The sequence below is a fragment of the Phyllobates terribilis genome, unplaced genomic scaffold, assembly GCF_046119375.1.
Source record: "Phyllobates terribilis strain yellow unplaced genomic scaffold, ASM4611937v1 Scaffold_5__5_contigs__length_657084704, whole genome shotgun sequence".
NCBI lineage: Eukaryota > Metazoa > Chordata > Amphibia > Anura > Dendrobatidae > Phyllobates > Phyllobates terribilis.
In genome coordinates, this window is record NW_027362765.1 from 514,426,560 (window position 1) to 514,453,345 (window position 26,786).

Here is a 26,786-nt window from a genome sequence, read left to right on the forward strand (position 1 = left end):
AATATGGAATACGAAAAATATATATTCCCTATTCAACTCGGACCTTGAATTCTCCAAATTTAAACAAATCTTAAAATGAGAAGCTGACTTTCACAAGAATTTTTCCAAAAGTGACTGGCAACATACACTAAAATACACATATAATTTTTTTATTAATGCAAATATTCAAGAAAATTTTTTCAAAATTTCCCGATGGCATTGACTCTCAGACTCAAAGAAGCCTACCCAGACTATTCCGACCGATGTTGGAGAAAATGCGGGAGCAAATGCAACATAATGCATATTTTTTGGACCTGTCCAAAGATAAAAATATTATGGAAAGAGATTTATGACTTTCTCTACATCTTGGGGAAGGAAAAACTACATATGACTCCACAATTATCTCTTTTATCTTTACAGATAGATTCTCCCCCCCCCAAAAAAAATCAAACATCTTTCAATACATATTTTTTCAGTAGCTAAACTTCTTATCACTGCTAAATGGAAAGCTGTTGACATACCTACCATAAATGATATTTTGGGAAAGGTCACTCATCATAATACCTTTGAACTTGCTTTTGCCCTAAAAACAACTCTATATTAAAATATCAATCTAAATGGTCACTATGGAATTCTCACTCTTCTTCCCATGCGGAATTAGCTACTCAAATGTTACATTGAAATTCTTCCAGTATGATCAAATGATTACATAATCTGATCTGCTATCCTTGTTATCAATAGTAACTTTTATACTATGATTCTTTATGTGTGAAATATAATCTCAGAAGACTAACTTCTTCTGTTCCCCCCTTTAATTTCCTTGCCCTTCTTACCACTATCTTCCCTATCCTATTTACCCTTTCTTATATCCCTCTCCCCCCTCCCTTTACTCCAAGTTTTGTTTTCTCCTTTCCCATATCCTTCCTATCTTCTCTGTGTCCTTTATTGTCCTCATCCTAATATTATCTTCCTTTTTTCCCTATCATAATTATAGCGTGGCTTAACTTTGAAGTAAGTTATTATGTTTTTGTTTCAAATAATAAGTCTCATTGTTTGTAACCTTATTATATTTGTAAATTCCATATATTCTTGTTTATTTGAGGATTTGGATGGTAGGTTCTCCTCTCCCCAGAATGTTAAAAACCCCTTAATAAAAATTATTGAAATAAAAAAAGAAAATGCAGAAATGGTGCACATGTTTCTATTATATTTTGTCTATGATTGTTCCATACCTGGTTTTGGTTTACAAATACTGATGTAAAATACTGACCAAATACTGATAGTGTGACCATGGCCTAACATACATATACAGCTCTGCTTCCTCTCTTGCCCTGTGCCGATCACACAGAGAGGAGAGAGCAGATTTCTCAGTGTCACCATATTCTTCCATCATAGGATGCTGCCTCCGGACTATAAGACTTCCATACAGTCGTTTTTAGTAACATTATTTTCTTGCTAAAAACTGTGTCTTATAGAATAAATATATGGTATATAAATATGATGAATTTCTATAACCGTAATTATCTGTATACACAGAAAACATTGTAAAAATGAAGCCCAAAAATCAGTGGAGACGTTGAGGTTTTCTTTTCCATTCCACTCATAAAGAATCTTTTTTTTTTCAATGCATTACATGGAAAATAAATGTCATAAAAAAAATAAACTCGTAGGTACTTTTATTGCTTCCATTCAAAGGCTAAATTCAGACGTGCATTGCAAAATTTGGGATAGTCACGTCTGCTAATTTTCATCTACAGCTCCGTGTGCCCGTCCTCACAGCAGATAGGGAGTTGCCTGTTATTTACATACTAAAACACCAATTCAGTGAACAAGGGCATAATAAGTCACTGAAAGACAAGCACAAATGTCGAAAAATAAATATAATTTTGCTTTATTGAAATTTACATAATTTAACAAAAGAAAAATATAAAAAGTGCCTCACAGAGGGTATACATATGATGGTCTCACAATACAACACACATACATACATAATCTAGATAACATCTCCATAATAATATATGGGTTCCCAACTGTAAATAGATATAGGACTATCTTTATATTCCAACAGTAGATGCATATATAAATCAAGTGGCCTAGTATATAGTATAGTGATAAAGGTATTACCTGTAAAATTAAAACTAGCTGTGGCCTAGAAGGGAGACCAGCACCATGTCTCTCCACCATGATGCGCGTTTCGCTTATGCTTCTTCCGAACACGCCCCTGGAAGAAGCAGGAGTGAAACGCGCATCGTGGTGGATGGACCTGGTGCTGGTCTCCGTTATTGGCCACAGCTAGTTTTAATATTACCTGGGTAGGTAAGACATTATGGGGCTGTGTGACTAAATAAAACAACGCTGCTTGGAAATCTAGGCATATACTGCTATTTTTGACAATTCTTTGCTATTTTAGAACATAATTACAGAGTGTAAGGGTATGGCTGAAAATGACAATATGTAAATGACAACCTCACTTCCCGTCCTATGGTCAGCTGCACTTCAGCCGTGGGTTGTGACGTTAGCCTTATAAGTCACCAACTAAAACTGGCTTTTTACAGAGCACATAGGAGGATTAAAATAAAAAAAAAAAGAAAGTGGAATGGAGTGAAGCATTTATTTATTCATTGCTGTGAAAATCCACTTCTAAGAAAACCCATAATGATAGCAACAGGACATTATTAAGAAGTATTACTTCAAGACGGTCTGCTACTTCTCAGTGTGTGCAAATATTTGAGCACAGTTTATGATGTAGGGTGTAACCTTGTGCCTTCCCTCTGCCTTCAAGTGGAAAGAACTGCGGAAAGTAATTTCGGGAGACGGTTGGTTGAGTACAGTGGTTTTTGGCAGGAGATGTAGACAACTTATTTTAGGTAGTTTGAGTTTCCTGATTTGCCTGGTATAATAGGTTTGTGGTATGTAAAGAATAATCAGAGGAACATATAAGAATGCTAAGTACCACTTGAAATTCTGAACTGGTTTAAATCTATGTTTTCCTTGTTTAGAAGCGCAGATACTGAAGGAATAGTACTCCGACACTTAATAGAATGATACTTTGGCGTCTAGAATTGATAGTGTAATATTTGGAATTTCAGAAGATACTGCTTTAGCACAGACCATTCATGTGTCACTTTAGGCTCAAAAAAATTTTTGGGATCCAAGAGTGAAATAGGACAATGTAAATCATACATCAAGCTGATAACACACTTGGGTCTCTAGAAAAGCAGATAATTGTCATTTCAGATCTGGATATATTGGCATGTCAAGTTCTAAAACTGTAATATGAACATTTAGAACATTGTACATGACATTTAGCCATCCGGCCTAGAACGCCATGATTTTTGCACCCAAAGACTGCAGATTTTGCTGCTCAGACATCTTTGGCTTTTTCCCCTATGTAGATGCGCAAATTCTGACTCCACACTAGACCCCCTAAATTAATATACACTTCAGATAAGAATCCTAAATAAATTCGTACTCCAAACTGGACCTTCAAATTCAACCACATCCCAACTTCTCTAATTTAATTAGATCCCGGAATCTCTATATTAGTATAGAGACCAGACGAGACCCCTAAACTAATTGGGCCACATACCAGACTTCTAAATTAGTTAAGAGTCAACTTTGGATACCTTAATTAATTGCAGCCCAGACCAAAGCACTAAATTAATTAGGACTCCAGACCAGTCTAATTTAGACCTCAGACCAAACCCCACAATAAAAGGGTTAATTTTAAAAAAATCAAGTTATCCCCTCTCCATAGGAAAGGAGATAACTTACTTGTCAGTGGGGGTTAGAGTGCTGGGACTCTAAGAGAGCCCGAAAATGGGTATCTGAAACCCTGAGAACCATGGTCCATAGCCCATCTTGAATAGAGGGAAGGTGGCATGCTCAGCCTCTGCCCCATTTAATGTCAACGGGAATGCCATAAATTGCCGAGTACAGTGCTCAGCTTTCTCCAGGCTGTCCCGTAGGCAATGAATAAGGTTGAGCATTCGCACCTCTGCCCCATTTAAGATGGGTCTCCAGAGCCTCATTCTCAGGGTCCCTGAGTCCTGATCTCAGGCTCCAGCAGTTGGATACCCAGCAGTTACCTTATCCTTTTTCCCGTAGATAGAGGATGACTTGTTAGTGTGCGAATAACTATTTGGCCACGGCCCCACTATGAGTATTCGGTGAATATTTTTTCTCAGGAGTGGGAGCCAAAACCCGGAGTGGGTGTTAAATGCAGAATTGGTGACTTGTTTCTATTATACCTTTTCTCTGATTGTTCCTCACCTGGTTTTGGCTCCCACTCCTGAGAAAAAATACTGACCGAATACTGACAGAATACTGATAGTGGGACAGTGGCCTTTAAAGGGAATCTGTCAGTAGAATCAACCCTCCTAAGCTGGCTATATGGGCATGCTGGTCATAGAAAGCTTAATAAAATGATACCTTGATATCTGTGATCCGATGTCTTATTCCAGAGAAATCCAAATTTTTCTTATATATAAATGAGCTGTTAAGATCTCTGGGCCGGACACTGATCTGCATGAGAATCTGCCTCCAGAGCTTATTATAAATGAAAGGAGTGTTACCAGTGTGAGACATGTAATGACTGACAGTCTGCTCTCATAATCACACACAGCTCTGCAGTGAGATCAGAATAAACACAGTACTGCAGAGCTAGCAGAACAGCAGAGCTAACACAGTACTGCAAAGCTAGCAGAACAGCGGAGATGCTACAGTACGGCAGAGCTAGCAGAACAGCAGAGCTAACACAGTACAGCAGAGCTAGCAGAACAGCAGAGCTAACACAGTACTGCAAAGCTAGCAGAACAGCAGAGCTAACACAGTACTCAAAGCTAGCAGAACAGCGGAGATACTACAGTACTGCAGAGCTTGCAAAACAACAGAACTAACACAATACAGCAAAGCTAGCAGAACAGCAGAGCTAACACAGTACTGCAAAACTTGCAGAACAGCAGAGCTAACACAGTACTGCAAAGCTAGCAGAACAGCGGAGCAACCACAGTACTGCAAAGCTAGCAGAACAGCAGAGCTAACACAATATTGCAAAGCTAGCAGAACAGCAGGCTACCACAGTACTGCAGAGCTTGCAGAACAACAGAACTAATACAGTACAGCAAAGCTAGCAGAACTAACACTGTACAGCAAAGCTAGCAGAACAGCGGAGCTAACACAGTACAGCAAAGCTAGCAGAGCTAACACAGTACTGCAAAGCTAGGAGACAGCAGAGCGAACAGTACTGCAAAGCTAGCAGAACAGCAGAACTAACACAGTACTGCAAAGCTAGCAAAACAGCAGAGCTAACACAGTACTGCAAAGCTAGCAGACAGCAGAGATAACACAGTACTGCAAAGCTAGCAGACAGCAGAGCTAACACAGTACAGCAAAGCTAGCAGAACAGCAGAGCTAACACAGTACAGCAAAGCTAGCAGAACAGCAGAGCTAACACAGTACAGCAAAGCTAGCAGAACAGCAGAGCTAACACAGTACAGCAAAGCTAGCAGAACAGCAGAGCTAACACAGTACTGCAAAGCTAGCAGAACAGCGGAGCTACCACAGTGCTGCAAAGCTAGCAGAACAGCGGAGCTAACACAGTACAGCAAAGCTAGCAGAACAGCAGAGCTAACACAGTACAGCAAAGCTAGCAGAGCAGCAGAGCTAACAGTACAGCAAAGCTAGCAGAACAGCAGAGCTAACACAGTACTGCAAAGCTAGCAGAACAGCAGAGCTAGCACAGTACTGCAAAGCTAGCAGAACAGCAGAGCTACCACAGTGCTGCAAAGCTAGCAGAACAGCGGAGCTAACACAGTACAGCAAAGCTAGCAGAACAGCAGAGCTAACACAGTACAGCAAAGCTAGCAGAACAGCAGAGCTAACAGTACAGCAAAGCTAGCAGAACAGCAGAGCTAACTCAGTACTGCAAAGCTAGCAGACAGCAGAGCTAACACAGTACTGCAAAGCTAGCAGACAGCAGAGCTAACACAGTACAGCAAAGCTAGCAGAACAGCAGAGCTAACACAGTACAGCAAAGCTAGCAGAACAGCAGAGCTAACACAGTACAGCAAAGCTAGCAGAACAGCAGAGCTAACACAGTACTGCAAAGCTAGCAGAACAGCAGAGCTAGCATAGTACAGCAAAGCTAGCAGAACAGCAGAGCTAACACAGTACAGCAAAGCTAGCAGAACAGCAGAACTAACACTGTACTGCAAAGCTAGCAGAACAGCAGAGCTAACACAGTACAGCAAAGCTAGCAGAACAGCAGAGCTAGCACAGTACTGCAAAGCTAGAAGAACAGCAGAGCTAACACAGTACTGCAAAGCTAGCAGAACAGCAGAGCTAACACAGTACTGCAAAGCTAGCAGAACAGCAGAGCTAACACAGTACAGCAAAGCTAGCAGAACAGCAGAGCTAACACAGTACAGCAAAGCTAGCAGAACAGCGGAGCTACCACAGTACTGCAAAGCTAGCAGAACAGCGGAGCTACCACAGTGCTGCAGAGCTAGGAGAACAGCAGAGCTAACACAGTACTGCAGAGCTAACAATACAGCAGAGCTTCTTTTTTTAAAATTCTAGCTTCTTTTCCAAAGTAATCCATTATTCAACTGTTATGTAAATTAGGCACAATTGCACCTCTGTCCTCTTTCTATCTTTCTCCCTCCGCCGCCATCCAAAGCTCCATGACTGACAGGTAACTATTGTCTGAGCAACCTGCCTTCCCAGTCCGAAAAGTCTCACAGCTGCCATTACTCCCCTTGTAGGTAGTCTTCTCAAAGGGAGACAATGACTGTGAGAGATTTTGAAATGGGGAGACAGGTCTCTCAGATAAAAATTACCGGTCAGTCATGGAGCGTCGGAGAGCTGTAAGTGCAGGGCCGAGCCCACTGCACTTGTGCCTCATTTGCGTAACAATTGGTTAAGGGATAACTTTGGACTGGAAGAGTGGACTGCAAAACGGAAAGTATAGATACATTACATTCCCTTACCCCCTGCATATATCCATCCTGACACCCCCCATATATCCAGCGTGCCCCTCCATATATTTATGTTAGCCCACGTGTATCGAGACTGCCCCTCCACATATCCATCCTAGCCCCCCATGTGTCCAGCCTGTCCCCCCCCATATATCCATCCTGGCCTCCATGTGTTCAGCCTGCCCCCCCATAGATCCATCCTGGCCTCCATGTGTCCAGCCTGCCCCCCCCCCATATATCCATCCTGGCCTTCATGTGTTCAGCTCGCCCCCCCCCATAGATCCATCCTGGCCTCCCATGTGTCCAGCATGCCCCCCCATGTGTCCAGCATGCCCCCCCATATATCCATCCTGACCTCCATGTGTCCAGCCTGCCCCCTCCATATATCCATCCTGGCCTCCATGTGTCCAGCCTGCCACCCCCATATATCCATCCTGGCCTCCATGTGTCCAGCCTGCCCCCCATATACCCATCCTGCCCACCCCCCCTTTGCCTGGGTCCAGCCAGTGTCTCCCCTTGTGTGTCCAGCCAGGGCACCCCCTTGTGTGTCCAGCCAGGGCCCCCCCCTTGTGTGTCCAGCCAGGGCTCCCCCTTGTGTGTCCATCCAGGGCCCCCCCTTGTGTGTCCAGCCAAGGCCTCCCCCCTTGTGTGTCCATCCGGGCCCCCCCTTGTGTGTCCATCCGGGCCCCCCCTTGTGTGTCCAGCCAGGGCCCCCACCTCGTGTATCCAGCCAGGGCTCCCCCCTCGTGTATCCAGCCAGGGCTCCCCCCTCGTGTGTCCAGCTTGGCCCCCACTCGTGTGTCCAGCCAGGGTTTCCCCCCTGTGTGTCCAGTCGGCTAACCCCTTGTGTGTCCAGCCAGGCTACCCCCTTGTGTGTGTGTCCAGCTGGGCCCCCCCTTGTGTGTCCAGCTGGGCCCCCCCTTGTGTGTCCAGTCTGGGGCCCAGACCATTACAGACACACACACACACACATCTCTTACCTTCCTGCGCTCCCATGCGGTGTCCTCCTTCTCCTGAGTTGCGCGCCTCCTTCACAGCAGGCGCATGACGATGACGTCATACGCCGGCCAGCGAAGGGAGACGCGCAGCTTCAGCTGCTTCACTGGGACGTGCGCCGCGGTGGTTCAGGTAATGAACGCCGCGTGCGCGCGTCCCTGCGTACACTGTGCCTGCGCTTTTAAAGGGCCCGTGCCCCTTAAAACCGCAGGATTTTTTTTTTGCTCTCTTCTCCCCCCTCTCCTCTGCAGCAGGGGGCGGGGCCCACCGGTATCCCGCCAGCCCAGACCGACCCTGCTCATATATTATATAGAGTCATTACAAACAGAGTGATCTATTTCAAGTATTTATTTCTGTTAATGTTGAGGATTATGGCTTACAGCCAGTGAAAACACAAAAATATTCTAATTTAGTGAGATGCACCTTTATGTGTGTTTGATTTATAATACAAAAATCTGCTGGCTCCCTTTAAGGTTCTGTTTAAGGACAGTTTTCGTGTATACCAGTGTAATTTGATTAATCCAATGCTTGCCCCTAGACAAGATAAGCGATTATAAGTAATTAAAGGCATTTCAGAATTTATTATAGTATTGTATGTTATCATTCATTATTCTTCTTCATTTCCCAGAGAACCCTTTTAACAATCTCAATTAACATAAAAAGTAATAAAGTCATATTGAGCTCCGTCAACAGTAGTCTTTAAACTGGTAGCTAGAGGTTTCTTTTCTCTGAACAGCTAAAAAAAAATGGGAAAGTATGTGAAAAGAAAATGAATAGTCATAAAGGTCGACTACAAGATGTTGGATTTTAATATTTACTTCATTTCAATGTAAAGTCTGATTGGTTTGGGATCAGTGACAGGAGTCTGTGACATATTAGAAGATCTAACAATAATAATTTAAAGGGAACCTGTCATCAGGTTTTCTTACTATATACTGCTGCCTCCACCCTATATGCATCTAAATGCATGTCCCTATGACACTTGTATCAGGACTATTCTAATTATAGTCTTATAATAAGGTGGCACTACATGCAGATCTATGCTTAGTAGTGTTGAGCGATACCTTCCGATATCAGGAAATATCGTATCGGATTGGATCGGGCCGATACCCAAAAAGTATCGGATATCGCCGATTCCGATACCGGAAACCAATGCAAGTCAATGGGACACAAATATCGGAATGAAAATAAACCCTTTCTTTCCTTGTAGGTTAATTCTACATGAAGTAAAACAACTAAGAATAATGTAGAATGACATGAAAAGCCGGCAATTCATCAGCGGCATACACCGGTACCCGACAATTTACAACAGAAAGAATAGAGCTTCACACATAGATTAGATAGATAGAAACATGTCAGTCACATATATATGAAGTACAGTGACAGTGCTGCTTACTGTACTTGTCATTTAGTGTAAAGGATTTATTTAAAAAAATAATAGTGTTTTCATGCACCGTCTCTTTAAGAAAGCCGGCCGGCAATTCAGCAGCGGTACCCGACAATTTATAACAGACAGAATAGAGCTTCACACATAGATTAGATAGATAGAAACATGTCAGTCACATATATATGAAGTACAGTGACAGTGTTGCTTACTGTACTTGTCATTTAGTGTTAAAATAAAGGATTTATTTAAAAAAAAATTGGCGTGGGGTTCCCCTTAATTTTAGGCTCTAGCGGAGGTTAAGCAGACAGCTGGGGCAAATGTTTGAAGCCTGGGAAGGGGGTAATACCCACGGAGCTTCCCAGGCTACTAATATCAGCCCCCAGCTGAACACCTAGCCTTTACTAGCTATTAAAATGGGGGAACCCCCCCAAAAAAATGCCGTGGGGTCCCCCCTAATTTAATAGCTAGCAAAGGCTAGGCAGACAGCTGGGGGCTGATATTAATAGCCCAGGAAGGGAGCCATGAATATTGGCCCCCTCCCAGGCTAGAAACACCAGCCGTCAGCCGCCCCAGAAATGGCGCATCCATAGGATGCGCCAATTCTGGCACTTAGCCTCGCTCTTCCACGCTGCCCTGGTGCGGTGGCAGGGGGTAATAGGGTTGGGGTTGATGTCAGCTTATAATGCCAGCTGACATCAAGCCCAGGTTAGTAATGGAGAGGCGTCTATAAGACACCCCCATTACTAACCCCATAGTCAAAGTTAAAAGAAAACACAAACACCCAGAATAAAGTCCTTTAATTGAAATAAAGACACACAATTCTTTATTGTTCTAAATTAAACCATACTTACCATCACGCCCATTCCAGCTGAAGCCAACGATCTCCTGCAATAAAAGTAAAATAATAAAGCAACCTCATCCTTACCTTTCCATGGTTCCCACGACAGCTTCAGCTCTGCTACATCGAGATGACAGGCTGGACCGCAGCAGAACGCTGCCATCCAGCCTGTCATCCCGCAGACACTGAGAAGCGCAGGCATGCTTGCGCTCCTCAGTGTCTCTCTGCGACGTCATCCAGATGAGCCGAGTTCATGTCCAATGAACTCAGCTCACCTCATGCACGTCACTGACAGCGTGGGAAAATTCTCCTGCACTCAGCGCTTCAGCGTGAGAATTCTCCCACGCTGTCAGTGACATACATGAGGTGAGGTCATGTCCAATGAACTCAGCTCACCTCATGCACGTCACTGACAGCGTGGGAAAATTCTCACGCTGAAGTGCTGAGTGCAGGAGAATTTTCCCACGCTGTCAGTGACGTACATGAGGTGAGCTGAGTTCATTGGACATGACCTCGGCTCATCTGGATGCCGTCACAGCCAGACACTGAGGAGTGGAAGTATGCCTGCGCTTCTCAGTGTCTGCGGGATGACAGGATGGATGGCAGCGTTCTGCTGCGGTCCAGCCTGTCATCTCGATGTAGCAGAGCTGAAGCTGTCGTGGGAGCCATGGAAAGGTAAGGATGATGTTGCTTTATTATTTTACTTTTATTGCAGGAGATCGTTGGCTTCAGCTGGAATGGGCGTGATGGTAAGTATGGTTTAATTTAGAACAATAAAGAATTGTGTGTTTATTTCAATTAAAGGACTTTTTTCTGGGTGTTGTGTTTTTTTAAATACTTTACTAGAAATTCATGGTGGTCATGTCTAATATTGGCGTGACCCCATGAATTTCGGGCTTAGGGCCAGCTGATAATGCCAAGCTGGCCTTAACCCCTTTATTACCCAGTGAGCCACCGCACCAGGGCCCTGGATGAGTTGGGTACAGCGCCAGAAGATGGCGCTTCTATGAACGCGCCATTTTCTGGGGCGGCTGCGGACTGCAATTTGCAGCGGGGGTGGCCCAGAAAGCTTGGGTCTCCCTGCGCTGCGGATTCCAGCCCCCAGTTGCCTAGTTGTATCTGGCTGGGCACAAAAATAGGGCGAAGCCCCACGCATTTTTTTTTTTAATTATTTCATGAAATTCATGGAATAATTAAGAAAAAAAGGGCTTCCCTATATTGTTGTGTCCAACCAGGTACAAATAGGCAGCTGGTGGTTGGGGGCAGCCCATTCCTGCCTGCTGTACCTGGCTGGACCCAAATATAGTGCGAAGCCCCACGTCAATTTTTTTTTAATTATTTCATGAAATTCATGGAATAATTAAGAAAAAAAGGGCTTCCCTATATTGTTGTGTCCGGCCAGGTACAAATAGGCAGCTGGTGGTTGGGGGCAGCCTGTTCCTGCCTGCTGTACCTGGCTGGACACAAATATAGGGCGAAGCCCCACGTCAATTTTTTTTAAAATAAATCCTTTATTTTAACACTAAATGACATTTGAGGAGTTAATAAAGATGCAGTCCCTAAATTATTATTTATTTTTTAATTAATTTTTCCCAAAACTTTTGACGTGGGCTTCGCCATATTTTTGTATGCCAGCCAGGTACAGCATCCAGCTTCTATGAACGCGCCATTTTCCGGGGTGGCTGCGGACTGCAATTTTCAGCGGGGGGGGCAGAAAGCTTGGGCCTCCCTGCTCTGCAGATTCCATCCCCCAGCTGCCTAGTTGTACCTGGCTGGACACAAAAATAGGGAGAAGCTTCACGTATTTTTTTTTTTGAATTATTTCATGAAATTCATGAAATAATTAAGAAAAAAAGGGCTTCCCTATATTGTTGTGTCAAACCAGGTACAAATAGTCAGCTGGTGGTTGGGGGCAGCCCGTTCCTGCCTGCTGTACCTGGCTGGACACAAATATAGTGCGAAGCCCCACGTCAATTTTTTTTAAATCATTTCAGGAAATTCATGAAATAATTAAAAAAAATTGATGTGGGGCTTCGCCCTATATTTGTGTCCAGTCAGGTACAGCAGGCAGGAACGGGCTGCCCCCAACCACCAGCTGCCTATTTGTACCTAGCCGGACACAACAATATAGGGAAGCCCTTTTTTTCTTAATTATTCCATGAATTTCATGAATTTAAAAAAAAAATACGTGGAGCTTCGCCCTATTTTTGTGTCCAGCCAGGTACAACTAGGCAGCTGGGGGCTGGAATCTGCAGCGCAGGGAGGCCCAAGCTTTCTGGGCCCCACCCGCTGCAAATTGCAGTCCGCAGCCGCCCCGGAAAATGGCGCGTTCATAGAAGCGCCATCTTCTGGCGCTGTACCCAACTCATCCAGGGCCCTGGTGCGGTGGCTCACTGGGTAATAAAGGGGTTAAGGCCAGCTTGGCATTATCAGCTGGCCCTAAGCCCGAAATTCATGGGGTCACGCCAATATTAGACATGACCACCATGAATTTCTAGTAAAGTATTTAAAAAAAAACACAAACACCCAGAAAAAAGTCCTTTAATTGAAATAAACACACAATTCTTTATTGTTCTAAATTAAACCATACTTACCATCACGCCCATTCCAGCTGAAGCCAACGATCTCCTGCAATAAAAGAAAAATAATAAAGCAACCTCATCCTTACCTTTCCATGGCTCCCACGACGGCTCCAGCTCTGCTACATCGAGATGACAGGCTGGACCGCAGCAGAACGCTGCCATCCAGCCTGTCATCCCGCAGACACTGAGAAGCGCAGGCATACTTCCACTCCTCAGTGTCTGGCTGTGACGGCATCCAGATGAGCCGACAATGAACTCGGCTCACCTCATGTACGTCACTGACAGCGTGGGAGAATTCTCCTGCACTCAGCGCTTCAGCGTGAGAATTCTCCCACGCTGTCAGTGACGTGCATGAGGTGAGCTGAGTTCATTGGACATGACCTCGGCTCATCTGGATGCCGTCACAGCGAGACACTGAGGAGCGCAAGCATGCCTGCGCTTCTCAGTGTCTGCGGGATGACAGGCTGGATGGCAGCGTTCTGCTGCGGTCCAGCCTGTCATCTCGATGTAGCAGAGCTGAAGCTGTCCTGGGAACCATGGAAAGGTAAGGATGAGGTTGCTTTATTATTTTACTTTTATTGCAGGAGATCGTTGGCTTCAGCTGGAATGGGCGTGGCGGTAAGTATGGTTTAATTTAGAACAATAAAGAATTGTGTCTTTATTTCAATTAAAGGACTTTTTTCTGGGTGTTTGTGTTTTTTTTAAATACTTTACTAGAAATTCATGGTGGTCATGTCTAATATTGGCGTGACCCCATGAATTTCGGGCTTAGGGCCAGCTGATAATGCCAAGCTGGCCTTAACCCCTTTATTACCCAGTGAGCCACCGCACTAGGGCCCTGGATGAGTTGGGTACAGCGCCAGAAGATGTCGCTTCTATGAACGCGCCATTTTCTGGGGCGGCTGCGGACTGCAATTTGCAGCGGGTGGGGCCCAGAAAGCTTGGGCCTCCCTGCGCTGCGGATTCCAGCCCCCAGCTGCCTTGTTGTACCTGGCTGGACACAAAAATAGGGCGAAGCCCCACGTATTTTTTTTTTTAATTATTTCATGAAATTCATGGAATAATTAAGAAAAAAAGGGCTTCCCTATATTGTTGTGTCCGGCTAGGTACAAATAGGCAGCTGGTGGTTGGGGGCAGCCCGTTCCTGCCTGCTGTACCTGACTGGACACAAATATAGGGCGAAGCCCCACATAATTTTTTTTTAATTATTTCATGAATTTCCTGAAATAATTAAAAAAAAAATTGACGTGGGGCTTTGCACTATATTTGGGTCCAGCCAGGTACAGCAGGCAGGAACGGGCTGCCCCCAACCACCAGCTGCCTATTTGTACCTGGTTGGACACAACAATATAGGGAAGCCCTTTTTTTCTTAATTATTCCATGAATTTCATGAAATAATTAAAAAAAAAAAAACGTGGAGCTTCTCCCTATTTTTGTGTCCAGCCAGGTACAACTAGGCAGCTGGGGGATGGAATCTGCAGCGCAGGGAGGCCCAAGCTTTCTGCCCCCCGCTGAAAATTGCAGTCCGCAGCCGCCCCGGAAAATGGCGCGTTCATAGAAGCTGGATGCTGTACCTGGCTGGCATACAAAAATATGGCGAAGCCCACGTCAAAAGTTTTGGGAAAAATTAATTAAAAAATAAATAATAATTTAGGGACTGCATCTTTATTAACTTCTCAAATGTCATTTAGTGTTAAAATAATGGATTTATTTAAAAAAAAAATAGCGTGGGATCCCCCATAATTTTAGTCTCTAGCGGAGGTTAAGCAGATGGCTGGGGCAGATGTTTGAAGCCTGGGAAGGGGGTAAAACCCACGGAGCTTCCCAGGCTACTAATATCAGCCCCCAGCTGAATACCTAGCCTTTACTAGCTATTAAAATGGGGGACCCCCCCCAAAAAAATGACGTGGGGTCCCCCCTATTTTAATAGCTAGCAAAGGCTAGGCAGACAGCTGGGGGCTGATATTAATAGCCCAGGAAGGGTGCCATGAATATTGGCCCCCTCCCAGGCTAGAAACACCAGTCGTCAGCCGCCCCAGAAATGGCGCATCCATAGGATGCGCCAACTCTGGCACTTAGCCTCGCTCTTCCACGCTGCCCTGGTGCGGTGGCAGGGGGTAATAGTGGTGGGGTTCATGTCAGCGCCAGCTGCCATGAAGCCCAGGTTAGTAATGATGGGCGTCTATAAGACACCCCCATTACTAACCTACAAAGTGTTAAAAAGAAAAAACACACTACACCCAGAAAAAAATAATTTATTTGAAATAAAACACACAATTTTATTTAATTCTTAGTTTACTAAAAATAATAGTTACCTGTCCACGTTCCTGCGCTGATCTCCCATGCACAGCTGTCACATCTGGAGATGGTGACAGCTGTGCATGGCTGCTGTAAGCTCACGCTGCCGGGAACACGTCCGCTCCCGGCAGCGGGAGCCACTGACTGAGGTCACCGGAGTGCATTCAGGCAGCGCAGCTCCGGAGACCTCCTTTACGGCACTGCTGTACCGTGGGAATTTCTCACGATACAGCAGGGCTGTAAAGGAGCTAACCGGAGCAGCGCTGCCTGAACTCCGGTGAACCCTTACGGCCCCGTCATTCTAGCGGCGGCAGCGGTTCAGAGCGGTCACATTCTATGTGGCTGCTCTGAACTGGAGATCTTCGTGGGACACTCGTGGACTGCTACGGAGGGGTAAGGATAAGGTTGTGGTTTATTATTTTATATTTTATTACAGGAGATCGATGGCTTCGGGGAATTAGGTGTCTTGGTGAGTATAGGTGTAGTTTTTTATTTTTTACTTTATTTTAGGTGGCGATCGGCGGGGACAGGTAATGTATGAACTAATTTCTTTTAGGTAACCACTGGCCACCAATGACATGTATTTAACATTTATTGGGGACACAGTAGGGCAATTTAAATAGCAGGATCAGTCTGATGGGAACTACTGCTCCCATCGAGCTGATCCTGCTGGCAGGAGTGGACGGGGGACAGACATAGGCCGATGGGAGTAGTAGTGTCACATCGGCCTATGTCTGCCTGCACGCACACACACCGCACACACCCGCACACATCGCACAGACACCGCGCACACCCGCACAAACATCGCACACACACCCCGCACACACACCCCGCACACACACCCCGCACACACACTAATCATGACGGGCTGATGGTCTGGGAGGTGAGGCTGACCTGTGCGGCCGTGGGAAAGTTCATGTGAGTTCATGCAGTCAAGCATGAACTCACATGAACCCTCTGAGGGCAACGCGGCGACTTCAAATGAACAGCTGATCGGCATCACCTGATACCTCAGCTGTTCATTTGAAATAACCGGCGGGAAAGCGCAGCACAGAACGGGAAAGCCGGCGGTGAAGTCTTTTCACTGCCGGCTTCCCCGCCCGGGTCCTTCACTCCCCGCTCCTTGGAGCTGCGCTCCCCGCCCGGTCCTAACTTACGATCGGGATGGGAGGTGGCGAGGGGAGCGGAGGATCGGGGTGGGAGGCTGCGGGGAAGCAGTATGGGGCTGTGTGATTGTTTAAAAGCCGGCGGCTTTATACCGCCCGCCGGCTTTTAAACAATCAGGAGAATTCTCCCACACTGGGATGGCATTCTGATGACAGGCTGGATAGCGCTGCCATCCAACTTGTCATCCTTCACAGACACTGCAGAGCGCAGGCATTATGGGAACTTCCGATTCCGGTATCCGATATTGTAAAAGTATCGGAATTAAGTATCGGAATTCCGATACCGCGAATATCGGCCGATACCCGATATTACAGTATCGGAATGCTCAACACTAATGCTTAGTGGTCCAATGGGTGTCTCTGCCACTGCCTTTCTGCCCTCATTTGCTGTCCAACACCTTCATTGATTTATCCTACAGATGGTATTGAGGTGTTATCTAGTCCTATCACAATTAGAGGGGCTGTGATTGTGGGCAGAGAGGTCGTGCCAAGTAAAGACTGGAGGCACCCAATGGACCATTTGGCACAGATTACATGACGTGTGGGACCGTTATAAAACTATATTACAAAGGCTACAGGTCATATAAAGGAGTTGTAGGGATGTGCATTAAGATGCATATAAGGAGGTGGCAGCAGTTTAAAACGGGAAACATGCTTACATGCTCCCTTTAATTTACATAGTGACAACATCTCTGCAGCACTTTACAATTCAGAGGATACAGGTACAAACAATATCAGACATTACAGTAACACGTAGGTCAACAATTCAGACAAGAGGAGTGAGGGCCCTGGTCTCAAGAGCTGACAATGTAAGAAGTGTTTGTATTGAACGGTCCAGCTATGTTAAAGATACTCATGTAAAGATGTATAAATTTGTCACCAGCCAGTATCAGCGTATGTCGAGATACAAAGGGTGAGTGCATGGAGTGTGTGGGAATGGACCTGAGTAGGAGGAAAAATGTGTGAAGGGATTAGTGAGATGACATGATATACAGTGAGGAAAATAAGTATTTGATGCACTGCCGATTTTGCAAGTTTTCCCACCTACAAAGAATGGAGAGGTCTGTAATTTTTATTGTAGGTATACTGCAACCGTGCGAGACAGAATCTTAAAAAAAATCTAGAAAATCACATTGTATGATTTTTACATAATTCATTTTAATTTTATTGCATGAAATAAGTATTTGATACAATAGAAAAACAGAACTTAATATTTGGTACAGAAACCTTTGTTTGTCATTACAGAGGTCAGACGTTTCCTGTAGTTCTTGACCAAGTTTGCACACACTGCAGCAGGGATTTTGGCCATAATCCTTAGTTGCCCTGGCTGTGTGTTTCGGATCATTGTCATGCTTGAAGACCCACCCACAACCCATCTTCAATGCTCTTACTGAGGGAAGAGGGTTTTTGGCCCCTTGTGATACATGACCCCATCAATCCTCCCTTCAATACAGTGCAGTCATCTTGTCCCCCTTGCAGAAAAATACCCCCAAAGTATGATGTTTCCCCCCACCATGCTTCACAGTTGGGACGGTGTTCTTGGGACTGTACTCATCCGTCTTCTTACTCCAAACACGGCGAGTGGTGCTGATACCAAAAAGTTCTATTTTGGTCTCATCTGATCACATGACCTTCTCCCATGTCTCCTCTGGATCATCCAGATAGACATTGGCGAACTTCAAACGGGCCTGGAGATGTGGTGGCGTGAGCAGGGGGACCTTTCATACCCTGCAGGATTTTAATCCATGACGGCGTAGTGTGTTCCTAACAGTAATGTTTGAGACTGTGGTTTCAGCTCTCTTCAGGTCATTGACTAGGTCCTCCTGTGTAGTTCTGCGCTGATTTCTGACCTTTTTCAGAATCATCCATATCCTATGAGGCGAGATCTTGCATGGAGCCCCAGACCAAGGAAGATTGACAGTCATCTTGTGTTTCTTCCATTTTCTAATAATTGTGCCAACTGTTACCTTCTCAACAAACTGCTTGCCTATTGTCCTGTAGCCCATGCCAGCCTCGTGCAGGTCTACAATTTTGTCCCTGGTGTCCTTAGACAGCTCTTTGGTCTTGGCCATGGTGGAGAGGTTGGAGTGTGATTGATTGAGTGTGTGGGACAGGTGATACAGGTAACGGGTTCAAACAGGTGCAATTAATACAGGTAATGAGTGCAAAGTAGGAGGGCTTCTTAAAGAAAAACTAGCAGGTCTTTGAGAGCCAGAATTCTTGCTGGCTGGTAAGTGATCAAATCCTTATTTCATACAATAAAATGCAATTTAATTATTTCAAAATTATACAATGTGATTTTCTGTTTTTTATTATTAGATTCTGTTTCTCACAGTTGAAGTGTAACTACGATAAAAATTACAGACCTCTCCATTCTTTGTAGGTGGGAAAACTTGCAAAATCAGCAGTGTATAATGCCTATTTTCCATACTGTACCTGCCTAAAACAATGTGTTTTTAGGGCACACTTAAACCTATGGACATTGGGAATTAACTTATTCCAATTGTGCATTCTAGATAGATGATGCATCATGAGAAATGTCTTGGAGACAGTAGTGGGAGGTAGGGTTTAGTGGGTTAGCAGAATGGAGAGAATGGGTAAAGTGGTAGATAGAGAAGAGGGAGGAGATGTAAGGTGGTGCAGCCCTGTGGAGAGCTTTGTAGGTGAGTGTGATAAGTTTACATTGTATTCTATAGTGGATAGGCAACCAGTGCAGTGACTGGAGCAGTGTGGAGATATCACTATAGCAGCTGGATAGAATTATGAGCCTGGCTGCTGTATTCAGGATAGAATGGAGAGGGGAGGGTTTAGTGATGGCAAGACTGATTGCAGTTTTCAAGTTAAGATTGAATCAGAACAATAGTATGAGTTATTGTGGATTTGAGATTTATACAGGTCATGTTCTACATTAATGTTGTTGTTATGTACATTCACAGTTTCCTGTATGAACTGAAAGAAAATGATGATTCCTGTCGCCTTGCTCTGAATTCTGGAACTTTTTACCTATTTCACAATCTTTCACCCCTTGTTCGAACATCTGGAAGCCGCTTCCATGTACCCGCAGTCAGTTGTTCAGGTAAATAAGACTTTTTTAACAACTGTCTAGAGATTGTGGACAAGGGGATGTGAAATCATTTATGATGTCATGTTTGTGCTATATTAAAGATGTAAATAAAAATTAAAAAATCCTTACTGTGCAAGCTCAAAGGAAGTCCACACAATGAGTCTTTAAGTCTTTACAAAGATTACATTTGAGTCCATTAATTTCTGTGACAAATTGGCCGTAGTGCTGAATGGGCTAATTTAACTGTGAGCACAACTCACATATTTCATTTCATGAAAATCTAAAAGTAATAATGTAGCAGGCACTATATGTATATTAATGTAGAGCTAACCAAAATACGTGTAAAACATATGTAATTTAAAAAAAAGAGGGAAGACATTGTACAAAAGATTGGTTATACTTCCTAAATTTAAACAATATAAATATTTATTATATAAAAAATACAAAAACCTAGAGAAGACAAAAAAAACTTGAGGAAGCCACCTCCAGTGATGGTATGCATGGGGTCCTCATTCCCATATGATGCTTTTTCTATGAGCCAATTTACCTCGGTGACTATGCACATGGCACTTTATTGCACACTGTTACTGCTTCTCTTATATTCTTTTGATACTGCATTATTTCTGTATTATTTTCCATCACTTTAGAGGTAGTGTCTATTTATACCTATCTCAAATATACATTATATTTACATGGCTCTATTGGTTATCATGCCGATCATATAGGTTGCATACTAGTGCCGGTTTCTGGCCTAGGAAACAAGTTCTGGTGCAGTGGCTCCTTTTGAAATGTTTTTATTTGTCTAGGTTTTTGGGATTGTTACTTAATAAATATTTATATTGTTTAAATTTAAGTTTTTTAGTACATGTCATTCCTTTTTTTTCCCGACAATTTGTCGCACAACATGGCGCAATTATTGAAGTTGTTTTTTTTAAACCAGACAATCCTATTTTGCATAAATAATTCTGAAGCAAAAGCCTTAGTATGGTGGAAAAATTACATGAGACATATATAACGGATATAATTATGCCATTTAAAATGCCGCCACCAAATTTCCCGTACTATGATTTTTGTACCAAATGATGTCCTCCTGTCAGCAAATGTTCACTATATGACACCACTTTTGGTCTTGATGACTGCAGACTCTGATCTCCTAGCAGCCCTAATGTTGTGGTTACAGACAATAATTTAAGTAGTAGCAGGAAGGCTTAAAAGGCATCAGTCAGAAGGGTCAACCTTCCTAAACTGTCTATATGGGCATGGAGGTCCTAAAAAGTTGAATAAAATGATACCCTAATATCTGCAATCCAATGTGTTATGGGCCGGACATAGGACTGAGAGTCTGCATCCAGAGATTATTTTAAATGAAAGGTGGTATTATCAGTGTGAGACATGTAATGACTGACAGTCAGCTCTCCTGATTGGTGAGTGTGATTAAAACTAACACAGGACAACAGAGCTGAACATTGTCTCATTGCAAACACATCTGCTGCAGCTCTCTCTCTGTCATAATGCTTCAGTTTACATCTCACAGGCAACCAGTATAAGTGTAAGGGCAGTACAGCAGAGCTGACACCACTATGCGAGGAAAGCTGCAAATGTGTTTTTTAAGAGACAGTGTTTCTGCTGTCTTTCCTTCCCCCCCCACACTCACTGTCTTTCAGATGGAAACTGGAGAAGTGTTAGTTATAATCATGCACAGCTCTTCAGGAGAGCTGTCAGCACTGTGAGAAGACAACTGCAGATGTGTTTCTAATGAGACAAAGTTAAGCTCTGCTGTTAGTTATAATTACAAACAGCTCTGCTGTGAGATCAGAAAAGCAAACTATCAGTCATTACATGGCTCACGCTGGTAATGCCCCCTTTCAAGTAAAAAAGCTTTGGAGCCTAATTCTCAGGGAGATCTGTTTTCAGCCCATAGATCTTAACAGCTCATTTACTTATAAGAAAAATGTGGATTTCTCTGCAATAAGACATCGGATCAGAGATTTTGTGGTAGCTTTTTAATAATCTTCCTATGACCTACATATCCATATAGACAGCTTAGGAGGGTTGATCCCACTGACAAGATTCCCTTTAACCCATGGAGCATTAAAAAGGTAAAGAGCTTGTTCAAATGTGATATACAGGGTATAGGATAAATGTATGAATGGATGCCTGTTTTGAATGGCGTGCTGCATGCTTAATTCATAGTCAATGAGGTTGATGGAGGTAGCCATGCAATGAGGGACCAGGGACTTGTGGCAAGACCTCCTCTCCCCTGGATAGGTTTAGGAAGGGTAGAGTAAAATAGTTCTAGAGAGAGGCTAGGGCCATAGTGGTTAGTAGGGCCTAGTAGGGTTGGGATTGAGCTAGGGAAGGGAAAACTGAGAGCAGTTATGGGTGTAAAAAAAGAGGCAAGGTAAGGGGTTTTCAGAATAGGTTCAGAATAGGTTTTGAACTACACAGTCTCCTTTCCTTAGGGCTGTATTATGCCCATTTCTGTTGTGAGAGTTGTTTGTCTGTAAGGGACGACCTTGCCATATATCTGTTCCTCATAAAGGAAAAAAACAAACTTGATTCTGATTCAAGCGCAGTGTGGAAAAAGTTAGATGGGAGTTAGGAAATTCACTCCTTATAGACGATGGCTTCTAGAAACGGGTAAATATGGAGGTAAATGGAAAAAAGGTGGTAATGTTCACAGAACTTGAAGTTCAGTTTGTTAAAAAGCTTTCTCTATAGAATAACTAGGCTTTAATATGTCTCTAAGGTCACATGTGTCCACACATAGTCCTGAATGGAAGAATAATAGAGTTTTGAAAGAGAGTAACTTACCTTTTATATGTGATTTTGTTTTTAAGGTCTTGTAGTAGAGCTGTAGTCAGCTATGTCCATCAGTCCTGCAGACTATAATGCACGTGTGACAACCACTTCATTCAACACCCCCAAAATGGAGGCTCGGTACCCCCCTCTAGTAATCAATGGGGTTCCCAGGACTCCTACAAATAACAACTATAAATGTGTGATAAATGTTTTCCGTGGGATAACTCTTTTTAGGTATTGTTATATGCATACATTGTAATATTCTGCTAAATCTTAGATTTACTGAAACCCCTCAGCACTTATGGAAAAGACAGGTTAAACTTGGAAGATTCAGTTCTGCTTGGCTGCTCAGATTCATCTATCGCCCAATTTGCTCTGGATCTTGGTAAGTTCATTTTTCTATCTACGAAACTTGAAGGGTTATTCTCCTGATGTTCTCATTTATCACTTAACAAGCAACTTTGCAATTTACTTTTTATTAAAAATCCTATCCGTTGTTAAAGAACTAATGGATTTTGAATTCTATTGTTTGCTGATCATCAGCAGTCTATCAGAGGTGGCCGGTCTCCTAGGCAAGAAGTGCAGCTCTTACAAGCCCTTTTCAGTAGAGCTGGTAAGTGCTGCCCAGAAGCTGGAGCCGACCAGCCTCAGTTTCCCTACGCTTTTCCAATGCTTATAACATCAGACAGTGTTAAGTTCGGGCCAGTGGCGCAATGATGCTGCTATTCCTAATTGTTAATTAAGCAGTACTGCACCACCCCTTAGCAAGCAGGAGGCAGGAGAATGGTTCCCTCCTTTTACATAGATAATAAGAACAACCCTCTAAACACTAAACCTCTCATACAAGGTTTTTGTGACACCTTTATTTTTAAGGTGATATTTGTGCCTTATTTTACTCTTTTTGGGAGATTCAAAGATCTTTTAATGTTTGCAAAAAAAAAGCCACATATTGCCCAAATAATATGGTAATAATTGAAACTTTTTTTCTAGGCTCTTTTGAAAAATCTGCTTTGGAACAAGAATTTTCAGGAAAATTTACTGACCCAAGGAATGCATTTCTGCAAGTAGATGAAGAAGATGGAGCTCTATTAACCAGGGTATGACTACTGAAAGGCATGTGTATTCATATAGAGTTGTGTTCAAAATAATAGCAGTCCAATATGACTAACCAGATTAATCACTGTTTTTGGAATAAATTAGATCACCACATGTCAAACAATTTACCAGTTGGTGCAGTAGATTCTAAGAAAACCACCAGACTCAGCATTCATGATCTGCAGGTTTTCGAGTCTGTGTATTTGAATAAATAATTGAAAGGGCGTGTGTTCAAAATAATATTAATGTGGAGTTCAATTAGCGAGGTCAATCATTCTGTGAAGAAACAGGTGTGAATCAGGTGGCCCTTACTTAAGGGTGAAGCCAGCACATGTTGTACATGTATTTCTTCTTGAAAGCCTGAAAAATATTGGTTGTTCTAGACATTGTTCAGAAGAACAGCATACTTTGATTAAAAAGTTAATTGGAGAGGGTAAAAAGTATAAAGAAGTGCAGACAATGAGAGGCTGTTCAGCTAAAATGTTCTCCAATGCTTTAAAATGGAAAGCAAAACCATAGAGACGTGGAAGAAAACGGAAGACTATCATTCGATTGGATCGAAGAGTAGCCGAAATGGTTAAAGGCTCTTTGATCATTCTGGAGCTGATCATTGGCTGTCTCAAGTTAACTGTGACAGTTAGAAGAAGCCTGTGTGAAGCTAATCTCTTAGCAAGAAGTCCCTACAAAGTCCCACTGTTAAAATAATACATGTACTGAAGCAGATACAATGTGCAAAAGAAGACATCAACTGGCCTAAAGAGAAATGGAGAAACATTTTGTGGACTGATGAAAGTAAAATTGTTCTTTTTGGGTCAAAGGGCCGCAGACAGTTCATCAGACGACCCCCAAACTCTGCATTCAAGCCACAGTACACTCTGAAGACAGTGAAGCATGGTGGTACAAGCATCAAGATATGGGCATGTTTCTTTTACTATGGTGCTGGATCTATTTACCCCATACCAGGGATCATGTAGCAGTTTTACATATATTAAAATACTTGAAGAGGTTATGTTGCCTTACGCTGAAGAGGATATGCCCTTGAAATGGGTGTTTCAACAAGACAATGACCCTAAACTCACCAGTAATCGAGCAAAATCTTGGTTCCAGTCCAGCAAAATTGAGGTTATGGAGTGGCCAGCCCAATCCCCGAATCTTAATCCGATTGAACACTTGTGGGGTGACATCAAAAATACAGTTTCTGAGGCAAAGCCACAAATGCCAAAAAAATTGTGGGATGTAGTCAAAGCATATTGAGATGGAATAACAGTTAACAGGTGGCAGAAGTTGGTTGACTCTATGCAACATAGATGTGAAGCAGTTCTAATAAACTGTGGCTATACAACTAAATATTAGGTTAATGATTCACAGGAATGCTAAATCCTCAAAAAAAGAGTACATATTGTGAGTTTGTAAAGCCAAATGCAGACACTACTATTTTTTAGAACAGCTGAATGTTCATTTTTTATTTTCTGTAAAGTAGTTAAAATTATATACATTTCTCTTCATGATTTGAATTAGAAAACAGTGTGCAATGTTCCCAATGCATGTAAATAAAAACTAGTATAAAGATTTTGTGCTTAACTCATTTTTTTCGAACACACTGTTATTATCTTGAACCCTACTATATTACCAAAATTCTGGTAAAATGCAGTTATTAAATATTTTCTAATTAGAGGCTAAGTAAGGGTTGAATAGTTCTTATATAATTATATATATATATATATATATATATATATATATATATATATATATATATATATATATATATATATATATATATATATATATATATATATATATAAAATATCCCTTCTGTAATTGTTTTCTGTGTCAGGAGAAATCCAAGAATTTGCACTGATGAATTAAATAGTGCTGGAAGTGGTCATGGTGCACCATAAATAAAAGTGGACTCTCTGACCTGTACAAAAGGAGACACACAACACTAGATGTATGACAGCATCACTGGCAGCTCTTACTGAACCTGACATGTTCTTACCATCAGATTACCCCATAATTAAAGGGAATTTGTCAGCAGGTTTTTGCTATGTAATCTGAGGACAGCATGAGGTCGCAGCTGGGTGTCACAGGTGTTATCAGCTTTGACAGACAGTTGTTCTGGATCCAGCTGTAGAAGATCTCTGCACTTGACTTTGCAGACACCTTCTTGATCCTTAAATCTCTGTAGTGTAGTGGTATTCTTCTCTCGCTAGGATCCAGCAGTGATCTCCACCTTCTGCTGCTAATTGACACACCCTTGCTTGATATTTAAAAACCTTCAGATATGTGCCCATGATGCATCCAGGCCTGCAGCCCAGACGCTGCGGAAGAGCCGCAAATGAGCATCGCCATTTTGTTTTTTTTCACATGCGGACTTTCCTCATAGGGGTTAGGTCTATGGGAAAAGCCCGCATGCGGACCCGCAAGAGAAATTGACATGCTACAGTCTGGAAAACGCACCGCATGTCAGCTTCCGCGGGTGTGCCGCAGACGCATAGTGGACATGGGATTTCTAGAAATCCCATTCACTATGCTGTAACATCTGGCCGCTGCTGGTTTGACGCTGCATAAGTCTGCAGTGTCAAACCCGCAGTAGCTCCGGATCATGGGCACACAGCCTCAGTGTCTCCTGAGAGTCGCCAGTGATAGAAATATTTTCCTCTGTTCAGGCCTGGAGTTCTAGCAGTCAGCTAGTTTCTTCTTGGAGTTCCTTGGTGGATATTTGTCGTGATCTCTCTGGTGTCTTCTCAAAGCTAAGTTTATCCTATTGTCTGTTTGTCTTGTTTGTCTTTAGTTGCAGTGGGGCTGACTAGTGCTCACCCCTTCCCCTCCCTTCCTAGGGCTAAGCTCTAGGGTCAGTTAAGGATTAGGTATCCTGCTTGGCGATAGGTGCGGAAACTATTTAGCGACGATAGGGGAGTCAGAGTGTTGTTAGATCTGCCAAGGGTCTCCACTCTCCCTTTCCCTAGTTGTTGGGCTTCCCCCCTTTTCCCTTTGTCGTACACTGGGTTCTTCCCATCACGGCTGTGGAGTCAGAGTCGTGGAGTTGGAGTCGGTATCCATTTTGGTGGAGTCGGTATAAAATGGACTGACTCCAACTCCTAAAATATATAATAAATTGGGTACAGTAGTTCAATGCAGTTTGTGGGGAATATTTTTTCATAAGAATTTGGGAAAGTTATGAAATGTCCTATTAATGTCTGTCCTATTCCTGATCTAAGGGTCTAGACTTTTAGCTGAGATGAATCTGTGCTACAGTAAATGTATCACTTAGGCTGTGTGCCCACGATGCGGTTTTAATGCGTTTCCGCGGCGGCTTTTCCGCCGTGAAAACTCATTAAAATCGCTTGTTAAGATGTCTGCCATGTTTCCCAATGATAATCCACATGTCTGTGCACATGCTGCGGAAATTTCCTCTGCGGATTATTATTGCAGAAAAATCTGCAGCACAACCAATTTGGTCGTGATTTCGCAGCGAAATCGCGCCCATTGACTTGCATTGAACCTCCTAAAATCCGCATGTATAGATTATACATGCGGACTTTATGCGGTTCAATGCGCGGATGGTACCTGGGTCTGGAGAAGAGGAGACTCTCATCCGACCC

The 26,786-nt window shown here is 43.2% G+C and overlaps 1 protein-coding gene across 1 annotated transcript in view; it reads left to right on the top strand.

Annotated features, from left to right (window-relative positions):
* The window catches only part of NUDT13 (nudix hydrolase 13), an 81,695-nt gene that overhangs the window by 43,492 nt on the left and 11,417 nt on the right, over nt 1-26,786 (top strand). The window contains exons 3-5 of the mRNA XM_073685663.1: nt 19,160-19,299; nt 22,367-22,474; nt 23,080-23,186. Coding sequence (XP_073541764.1) covers nt 19,160-19,299; nt 22,367-22,474; nt 23,080-23,186 — 355 coding nt within the window. The remainder of the gene's footprint in view (nt 1-19,159; nt 19,300-22,366; nt 22,475-23,079; nt 23,187-26,786) is intronic.